Source organism: Moschus berezovskii, chromosome 15, assembly GCF_049115385.1.
Source record: "Moschus berezovskii isolate FMDL1 chromosome 15, NW_MosBer_1.0, whole genome shotgun sequence".
NCBI lineage: Eukaryota > Metazoa > Chordata > Mammalia > Artiodactyla > Moschidae > Moschus > Moschus berezovskii.
In genome coordinates, this window is record NC_142474.1 from 29,369,473 (window position 1) to 29,379,605 (window position 10,133).

Sequence of the window (10,133 nt, forward strand, 5' to 3'; positions counted from 1 at the left end):
TGCGTGCTCTTATGAACAGACCTGAGGTCTGACTGTCCTCTCACGTTTGTACTGGGGGTTGTAAACTTATCTCTCACTGGCTGCTCTGCCCCTGGATGGCAGCCTCTTCCTGGGCGTCAAGGCGGGGGAGGTGGGGGAGGCATTTTCTGTGGTTTGCATCAGTCTATGTTACCCAATGGAAAGGATAAATAAGCTTCACTTGAAGAGGCTGTGAACCTTTATTTCCAGAGCTCGCTCCTTACCTGTGTCTCTCACAGGTTGTTTATCCAAAAAGTTACACGTTTTTGTATTACAAAGTAAAGAGTGATCAATGACTTTGTTCCAAATAAGTAGGAATCCAAGAAGGCAACTGTGATCAGCCTCACCCAGGGAGAGCGGTACTACTGAAGGAAGGAGAGGGTAGTCCTCTAGAATTACTTTGGGTTTGACCCTTGTTTATCGGATGGTCGTTTCTGGAATTTTAATATGTAATATGCTCAATTCTAAATTCATAATTTAAAATAGTGACACCGAATTCTCCAAAGAGTTGGTAACTTATTTTATACTACTTCTTCCAGAACCTGCTTATTCAGATCTCCAAGCGAGCTTTCCTTTTCATTTAGGAATATCTGAAATTCACATCTTATTTTTAAAGAGAACACCACTAATTTTACTGTGTTCTTCCTAAAGAGAAGGAAAGCTCTTACATAGAGAAATTTGAGTCGTTTTTACATTCCTAGGACATTAAATGCCATTTAAATTCTACACAAACGTTAAAGATAGCTCATGTGGAAAAGTCAGGTCAAAGAAAAAATTCTACATTTCACCAGTAAGTCATACAGACATTTTATCAACCTTTACTTGGATAATAATACCCGTATTTATTATGGCCCCTTTAAAAACATTTTTGGGTAAATGCTGACATATATCCAAGAACCAAGAAAATACAAAAAAAATCCAATTCTTGATATCTCAAGTCTACTGAAGGTGATATTTTAGTGAAGTCTTACGTTTTAAAGTAGTACTTTATCCATACTTGGATGCTTTGCAGTCTATAAGACATTTTTAATGTGTTTCTAGCGGAATGAATTCCGTCCCCACTGGGAACATGGCGACAGTTACTATTTTACAGATGAAGTGCCAGGGCTCATTGAAGGGACAGCTGGGATCCAGTACAAGTCCTGTTCTAGGACGTTCTGTCCTCTTCTGTGGAGAAAGACTCACGGACAGTGGGATAGAAGTGTTTATTTTGTAGACTTTAGGGTTTTAGAAACCCTTAACACTAGTAAGGGCTTAAAAAATACATCTCTATATTAAAATTACTTAAGTGAGAGCCCTTAATTGCTAAATGACACAGACATTAGCAATTTCAATTTAGGGAGTCATTTCCCTTAATTTTGTTGTGTTCTTTCCTGACAATTTTCATAGAAGTAATTTGCAAACTCAATCGGGGATTAAAATTTCCCGTTAAAAATGTTAAACCATTTCAGAGAACTGTGAAAATAGTTTATTTTTATTCTTTGCCAATATGGGAATATGCCTTTTGTGTGTGTGTGTGTTTTTTTTTAAGTGCTGTATTAATACTTTTTGAAGGAAAAGGACACTTGAAAAAAATTTATCCCAAAACTTCAATCTGAAATGTCTTACATTAAGAATTTCTTGAATGTTGTGTATATATTTTAAAAAGCACTTTGTGAAATAGTTTGTACATTTATTTCCTAATTTATACATGATTGTTGGTGTTAATATATTTAATGATTAATAACAAAATGTTTATTTAACGTGCCGTCCACTTTTATGTCATGTGGGGAGTGATGCCAGCGGCTCGTCACTCTCTCGTGTCTCTTGTGTCTGCGGAAGCTCAGGCCGAAGCGAGTCGTCCGCGCGGCGTGGTCGGTGCCGCCTGGTCTCCCGGCTGAGGTGCGGGCGGCCGGGCGGTGACCCTCTGGACTCGGCACCTCCGGCCTGGCCCGGCCAGCCGAGCACCTCTCCCGCGTCCAGCCGGAGCCTCGCCTCGGCGGTCGCTGAGCGCCGGCGGCCGCGCAGCCTCGGAGCCAGAGGTGGGCGTCTGACCGTCCGGCCGTGACCGGGCAGGTCGCCCCGTCTCGTTCGCTAACACAGGCCGTCCTCGGACAACCGTCCTCATCCGCCGTTTCTCTCTTCAGTCGGACTTTGGCGTCTTGTTTTATGCCTTTGGTGTGATTAATAAACCGGCTCTTCGAGAACCGACTTGAAAACTGAGTTTCCGTGAGGTAATGGGGAGCCGGAAGCCGCGGTGGGACAGGGTTGCCCGGCCGGCAGTATTGGAGTCCGTGGGTTCAAAAGAAACACCCGCCCACTTGCTGGAAACCCTCCTAGGCTCTACCCGGAGGCCCGTAGCCCTTCTCTCTCCCGCACATGCGCGCTGAGGAACCCTGCGCAGGCGGGGCCGGTCCCGGAAGTGACCCCTGGAGGCGGCACCGGAAATGACGTGCCCCCGGGATGGTGAGTGTGGGAAGCGTCCGGGCACTCGTGGGAGAGGGCAGGGGACGGGCGTGGGACCGAGCGCGCCCTCGAGTCCCTGGCCCGGGCTTCCTGCTTCCCTTTAGCCCTCGTGGGCCCGCTCCGGCAGCCCGGAGACGCCCACGGGCCGAGGTCCTCGCGGGTGTTCTCGACTTGCGGTGGCGCGGTCGCACAGAACAGTGTGAGCGTGAACTCGTGTGGTAAACAGTTCTGCTGGAGCAGCGTCCTGCTCAGGGAGCTCTGGGCAGGCTGGACCTCCCAGACTCGTCCTGGTCGGGCACCCCGGGCTGTCCTGCTCGCAGGCCTTTCAGAAGGGGGCTTCCTTCTGTAGAGGACCCTTCCCGAGACACCAGCGGAAAGGAGAAACACTTTTAAGTGACAGTTCTCAGGCAGATAGATTTTAGCAGCGGAAACGTGTCCAGAGTTAAGGAACACGACATTGAGTCTTTAAAAATGACCTTTGCCTTGGTGCACTGGATGGTGGTCCTGTGTGTGTCCCGCATTTGAAGAACACTGCTGTGAATCACTGGTGTAGTGAGGATACTATGTGAAGTGGGCAAGTGACAGCCTCTCTTGAGTCTCAGCCTCCAGTGCTTTAAAATGGGCGTGCAAAATGTAGGGGTCCGAAATCCTGGCACGGTCTCTTGAGGGCAATTTAAGGAAGGGGTAAAGGCCCCCATTTGAAGGGGAGCACTCAGGGAAACAGCAGAGTTGGTGTTTTTTTCTGGAGCTGGTGACAATGGAGTTGCTTCCACTCCTGGACACCTGCAGGGTAAGGAGAAGGACCAGGACAGAGGAGCGTAGCCATGATCTCCTTGGCTGGTGGTGCAACCTTCAGTCAGTATCCAGCTCTTCTGCTACTCCGTCCAGTCTCTGCCCAACAGCAAGGCAACTGAGGGTAGTCCTGCAGGGTATTCTCTTGAAACAGAGCAGGGTGGGAAAGGAGTCTCAAAAAGCAAATGGGAAAAATCCAGTATGCGGTGTTACCCCTCATAGGGTTGTAAGAAACAAATGGGTTCGTTTTGGGGGTTTTTTTTGGCCTTGAGACTTATGGGCTCTCAGTTCCCTGGCCACTGAGTGAACCTAGGCTTCTGGCAGTGAGAGCCCAGAATTCTAACCACTAGGTCACCAGGGAACTCCTTCCAAGTGGCATATGGGCTAAGAGGGCCTGACCTGTGTGGAAATTGATGAGTGAGGTGAGAACTTCTTTCGTGGGCTCATTTATTTCAGAAATGTACATCAGGATTTTTCTGGCCCAGGCGCCCACACTTCTTTAGTTTCTATTTCATGTTCAGGTTTAAACCAGATGTCTTATTTTACCAGTTTGCCTTTTGTTAAGGAATCATGATACCTTCAAGGCTTTTCTCAGCGAGACCCCAAGCGGTGTTGGAGGGTATGGGGTTCTGGATGCTAGCAGCCCACACGGTCCCTGGGCCCAGCCGCCTTCTGCTGCGCGCTTCTCCCAGGCTGCTCTCAGTCAGCTGTGCGGACTGCACCAAGCATCAGGAACCCCCCAGGAAGCAGCCACTCTCGGAGAAAAAACTGGTGAGACTTCTAGAAACCCTGAAGGGATTTGCCTCCAGTTTCCTCATTGGAAGTCACAGGGTATTGTTTTGAGCTCCCATTACCTTGTCTTCATTGAAAATGAAGACATGAGATGAAGGCCTGTGGATACCTAGTACTGTGCTGGGCAAAACTGTGGTGGCCCCAAGGTGGTGCCCAGGTGCTGGAAGTGGTGACCCTTCTGGGTGTTCTCTCCCTTCACCAGGAGGGTGCCCAGACTCCTGTATCACTAGCTTATGTGTCTGAGATAAGTATTATATATATTCTTAAATGCGTGGAGAAGGGAACGGCTACCCACTCCAGTATTCTTGTCTGGAGAATTCCATGGACAGGAGAGCCTGGCAGGCTACAATCCATGGGGTCACAAAGAGTCAGATACAACTGCGTGACTTAACACTTTCACTTTTCACTTTCATATTGTTAAATATGTGTGAATAGTTCTCAATTTATAACATTGGAGGGGGGCGCATAGACGTTTAGTTTTGTCGTTCTCAAAGTTGCACTTTTTTTTGTTCTTCTGTTTACCAAAACCTATTTAAAATATGAATGATCTTTAATCAAATTGATGAATGTACGTGTTTAAGACCACTTTGTTTTCTAATAAGTAGGGAGTTCCACATGAGGCTCATTAGGGCAGAGAGTACTTCCTGTGGAAAAATTACTTTGGCAGTCAGCAAGTGTACTCAGATGTATCAGGTTTCCAGTGGTTATGTCTCCTCCCTAGAATGTAAACATTGACTCTGAGTTTTATCTTCTGTACGGTGCTCATCAGTTGTGCTTTTTTCCCATCAGGTTGCTTTGCATCATGTTCAAAATTATGCATTGTGTTTTTGAATAGTAGTTCATGGTTTTTCCATGTGGTGGTGCCAGAGCATCTTAAAATATTTGTGTGTTTTCCTTTTTTAAAAAAAGATCTGCTTATGGAAATGCAGATGCCTTGGTCCCCACAGAGGGGCTGTGTGGGGGCGGCCACATCTGCCTGTGCGCTCCTGTGGGAAGCAGGCAGGCTTCTTGGGACAGGGCAGCTGGGCTGGGGTGGTAGCCGCAACTTGCACCCTGGCACCTCGGGCAGCTGGACATCTTGTGTGAGTGAACATTTATTAAACATTAGCCTGGTCGGTTAGTTAGTTCTAATTCTTTAGGTCGGTTGTAGCTCCTTTAGGGACCTGGAGAAGAACTTGCTCACAGATTAGAGCTCTGTTTGCATCACCACATTTAAAAATGTGGACCTACTTGGTTGGCCAGAGAAGACTTCTGCTCTTAGCGGGAAGCCTGGCAGTGGTCCAGGGACTGTCACTCTCAGTGTCTCATGCTGAGGAACAGAAACTTCATTAGTAAAGTTCTGTTATTTCAATAGTGTGTTTCTATTTGAAAAAATCTAGGAAGACGCTTTAAGGAGTGTCTCATGTGCTGTGCTGTATTTAGGTTGTTAGTGTCGCATTTGTTTCTGGGGTGTGTATTCCACTCTGACCACTCTTTACATCTGGGTCGTGGATTTACATTTGCCTGCAAATAGCAGTGACTTCTGGGAACTCTTTGTTATGTTTGCATTTTAGGAGAGATTAGCAATCTTAGTATCATTAGCATCTAATTTTAAAGCTCTTCCTAGGTAGAAAAGGTACCTTTCAAACTGCTACTTGGTCCTTGGAAGGACTGCGGAGTTAATACTAATCAGGGCCCCCTGTGCTCTCTGCAGAAACGGCATTTTGTGGATCATCGCCGAGTGCTTGTCCGAGGGGGACGCGGAGGCAGTGGGGTGAGCTGCTTTCACAGCGAACCCCGGAAGGAGTTTGGAGGCCCTGACGGTGGTGATGGAGGCAACGGGGGCCATGTCATCCTGAGAGGCAGGTGCCCTTGGGCAGCTGGGAAAGTTCACTGTGTCTGCCATCTCTGGATGGGGAGTTTGCACTTTCTTGCCCTAACAGGAATTTGAATTCAAAACCAATGTGTGGACATCATTTTATTAAATTGCGTGGATGTTCACATTTAGATATTTTACCCCAAACCAATTTTCAAACTAACTTTGATGGTTTGTTGTTTTTTTAACATTTCAGGAACATAAAGACTATCAGGGAATCTAACATTCTGGTACCATATGTCCAAGCGTTAAATCTGTTACTGTTACTATCTCAATCAAGTGCTGAAAGGGTGTTGATCGCCCCTACACACATGGAGCACAAAGCCCTAGCAAACTAGTCCACTTAGAGTTAGTAGCCATTCACAACATAATAATAAAGTACAGCTATTTTCAAACTCACAAGGATATTGTGGGTAGTTGTGAATTTTTTGGAAACTGCAGTATCTTTTAAAAGAAAATAAGAATTTAGCTTTTTCAAAAACTCTCATTGCTGGTTTGGTGACTTTTGCCATGAGTTCATCCCGTGTGCATTCTTAATCTGAACAAGAGAAACTTGACGAAATGGGACGGGTCTACCTTTAACACGGAGGGCGGTGACGTTTCCTGCTTTGACTTCCAGTTGACCAGCGTGTCAAGTCTCTGTCCTCTGTCCTGTCGCGGTACCAGGGGTTTGATGGCGAAGATGGCGGCAGGAAGAACTGCTTTGGGCGGAATGGCGCTGTCCTCTACATTCAGGTAGGCCAGGCGCGGAGTCCCCTGTCCACCCTGTGGGCTGTCAGGTTCCTAGGTCCTGCGAGTGGTCCAGAGGGGCCCGTCTTCCACGGAGCAACCCCAGATGGGGACTCTCTGTCAGTTTCATACCATATGCACCTGTGACCTGTTCACAGTCATGAGACGATTCTGTCTTCCAGCGAGGGGACCCACAGGTCCGCAGTACCTATCTGCAGCCCTGCAAGCCTCCCCTGCCCTATCCCCCTGGGGCATCTCGATGTGAGCAGTGGGTTCATGCCCTCAGCTTCGCTCTCATTTGCAGATGCTCTGCTCACCCTGATGCTGTAGAAGTGCTACTGGGAGAAGCCATTGTGCAGCCTGCCCCACAGAACCCTGAGGGCCCTCCTCCCTCTGGAGCTTGGAAGTACCCCCTTCTCTAGAGCCCCTAAAAACGCTTTGTTGTGTTTCAGGTCCCCGTCGGCACTTTGGTGAAGGAGGGAAATGAAGTCCTGGCTGACCTTTCGCGCCCGGGAGACGAATTCATTGCAGCAGTGGGCGGGTCAGGGGGGAAGGGTAACCGCTTCTTCCTGGCTAACGACAACCGCGCACCCACAACTTGCACCCCTGGACAGCCGGGCCAGGAGCGTGTCCTCTTTCTGGAGCTCAAGACGGTGGCACATGCTGGACTGGTGGGTGTTTGTGCATCGTGGCGGCCGGGTAGCCCACTTTCTCCTATCAGATCCTCTTGGCTTCATCAGGAGCCCTGCTCTTGCTTGTCTCCTGTTCCCAACCTGAGACTCCCTGACCCAACCAGTTACAGATTCTGTGGTGATAGTCTTCACTGTCTTCCAGATTGGATTCCCCAATGCAGGGAAGTCCTCGCTTCTCCGGGCCATTTCAAATGCAAGGCCCGCTGTGGCCTCCTACCCATTCACGACCCTGAACCCCCACGTGGGGATTGTTCACTATGAGGACCACCAGCAAATAGCAGGTAGGATCTCTCAGAGGACTGGGTGACGGTGGAATTCAGAGCCATGCTTATGTAACTTACATGCAGCCTTGTTTTCCTTCATTTAAAAATTATAGTTCTTTATCAAAATCAGTTTAGATTTGCTTCCCACCCTCTCCCCCAGGCATCTGTTAGTGGCAGTTTGGAAATTTGAGTTTAAATTTCAAACCTGAGGAAATTACTCCTTTTCACCACCTCTATTCTTCTCTTCCATCTACGGGGAATTCGGCAGCATCAGTCATGTGGACAACATGTGATTTTAAAAGCTTTCCCTGTACCATTTTGAGAGAGGAAAACTTTTTCCAGAAGATAATGTACCCATTAAAAATAGCCTGCTGGCAACATGGTTTGTATAGCACTTTATATTTGCAGAGGGCTCTATCATAATTTCTATCGGTAATCAAATTATTAATAGATTACAGGAAGCCGTTTTCCCCTTTTTTGAATCACTTTTGAAGTCAGAGAGATTGGAATATGTTAAGTAGTTCTTATTAGACTGATCTGTCATCATGCCAGTCACCCAAATATTTCAAAGCATTAGCAAGACTGGAAGCTGCAGTGCCTCAGATGGAATTGTCCTGGTGAATCAGCAAGGCGGAAAATTGAACGACTTCACTCATGAGATATTCCTTGGAAGGAAAGTCTCAGGGCTCAGAGGCCCCAGGCTTCCCTCCTGACTGCTTATCTCTTCCACAGTGGCTGACATCCCCGGCATCATCCGGGGTGCCCACCAAAACCGGGGCCTTGGTCTGGCCTTCCTCAGGCACATTGAGCGCTGCCCCTTCCTCCTGTTCCTGGTGGACCTCTCAGTGCCGGAGCCCTGGACGCAACTGGACCACCTGAAGTATGAGCTGGAGCAATACAACGAAGGCCTGTCCAAGAGACCTTACGCCGTCGTGGCAAACAAGATCGACCTCCCACAGGCCAGGGCCTGGCTGCCCCAGCTGCAGGCCCGCCTCGGCCAGGAGGCCATTGCCTTGTCGGCGGCCACCGGGGAAAACCTGGAGGAGCTGCTGCTGCGTCTGAAGGAACTGCACGACCGCCATGTGGCCACCGAGCTGGAGCATGGCCGCCAGCCGCTGCGGTGGTAGCAGAGGAGGCAGCGCCTGGCAGGCCAACTGTGACTGGAGATGAGGAGGGAGCCCCAAGGAATGGGGAGGCCTTGGTGCAGGGGCCTTCCTGCCAACTCAGGGCTCCCAACCACACCCCTTACCCTGGGACAAGACCCAGGTGTATTGGGCAGCGGACGCTCCTGCCCCCGCCAGTCTGTCCCCAGTGCTTCCACACCTGCCTGCGTGTGAGTGACATGCTGTAATGGGCTCATCTGTGTTAATTGGCCCCTAGTTATTAATAGCAGGGACTACATGCTGGCTGACGTCACCAGATGGCCACGTGGACAGGAGCCAGCGTCAGCAGAGCTGACTCGCAGGTGGTGGCAGCTGAGGCATAGGTGGGCCTCTGATGCCACAGCTGTTGACACCTTTTCACAGGGATGCTCCATTTGCTGCATGAGGCAGGGGGCGAGGAAGCTTTTGCAGGTGCCCAGCTGTGAAGAAACAGGGAATCAGTGAGGGTGACTCCCGCCTTGTCATCCCAGACAGTGCTGTGCTCTATGGAAGCTGAGCTTCACGACTGAATGCTCCCAATATCCGACCTGGGCCTCACGGTGGGTTATTAACTGCGGGCTGCAAGCAGGGTGTCAGCAGCCTGAGCCCCAGGATGGTCAGGGACAGGTCTGTGTTTCTAGGTGTCACTAGGATCTGTACCCACACCTCAGGGTCCCCCAACTGCAGATGCCCTAATGAAGACAAACCCATGTATCAAGCAAGGTGGTCTTCACCTTCTGTTTCCCCCCGGCTAAAGTCTGATGCCCCTGACGTGTCCCTGCGGGGTGGGGGGGGCAGGGGAACAGGCTCTCTGGCAGTTGGCGTCAGGGTCTCAAGGCATCTGAGCCTCTGGATCAGTCAGACCCGCGTCGTTCCTGCCTGATGGGGGTTGGGCAGACCTCAAACAATAAGCCGGTGCCTCAGCTTTCAGGAGCAATTCCGTTTTGATCTAACATCAAATCTGCAACAAGAACAAGAGTTCTTTACCCGAAGCTTTATTTTAATGTCTTGTAATTTCAGAGGTCCTTGTGTTCTGGAAACCAGAGATGGGTTTTGCATCTGTTTGTTCTCTCAGGCCACCACAAAGTAAAGCCAGGTCTGAGTAGCATTTAATTACCAATGGCCTTTCATCTTGCCCACAGGGCCCCCGCCACACTCACTCTTCAGAGGCAGAGACGCTTAAGATGCCCGTGTAGCTGACCCGCCAGGGCCCCACTGCAGGGGCAGGGGCTCGTCTAGTTCTCACTGGGTTCCCCAGAGCCTCAGGACCTGACCCTCAGGGGCGCCAATACATTTGTGGAATGAGCAAGTGTGTAGTGGCAGATACCCAGTGCATTTAGGTTGCTTTTAAAGACGTTTAAAAGACCTGGTGGACGCCAAGCCAGAGCCGCCGTCCCAGCTCCCC

General features: G+C 49.4%; 1 protein-coding gene across 5 annotated transcripts; it reads left to right on the forward strand.

The window, feature by feature from the left end:
• Positions 1 to 147: 147 nt before the first annotated feature.
• On the forward strand, positions 148 to 9,899 carry MTG2 (mitochondrial ribosome associated GTPase 2). 5 transcript variants are annotated; one of them, XM_088843913.1, is made up of 8 exons: positions 150 to 2,231; positions 2,338 to 2,463; positions 3,821 to 4,026; positions 5,741 to 5,888; positions 6,522 to 6,637; positions 7,084 to 7,302; positions 7,466 to 7,604; positions 8,319 to 9,898. In XM_088843913.1, the coding sequence occupies exons 2-8, from the start codon at positions 2,445 to 2,447 to the stop codon at positions 8,711 to 8,713; spliced, it is 1,242 nt and encodes a 413-aa protein (XP_088700039.1). In that variant the 5' UTR covers positions 150 to 2,231; positions 2,338 to 2,444; the 3' UTR covers positions 8,714 to 9,898. The 5 variants fall into 5 exon arrangements, with proteins under 5 accessions (XP_055289891.1, XP_088700039.1, XP_055289857.1 ...); XM_055433882.2 differs by having other exon boundaries at positions 150 to 2,463; XM_055433891.2 differs by having other exon boundaries at positions 152 to 2,463; positions 3,805 to 4,026; positions 8,319 to 9,897.
• Positions 9,900 to 10,133: the final 234 nt, after the last annotated feature.

Bases quoted from the DNA above. Each gene is read 5' to 3' on its own strand.
- MTG2 (XM_055433882.2), top strand. The intron at 7,303-7,465 runs GTGGGTGTTTGT...ACTGTCTTCCAG, and splicing joins CGGTGGCACATGCTGGACTG to ATTGGATTCCCCAATGCAGG. The intron at 7,605-8,318 runs GTAGGATCTCTC...TCTCTTCCACAG, and splicing joins GGACCACCAGCAAATAGCAG to TGGCTGACATCCCCGGCATC.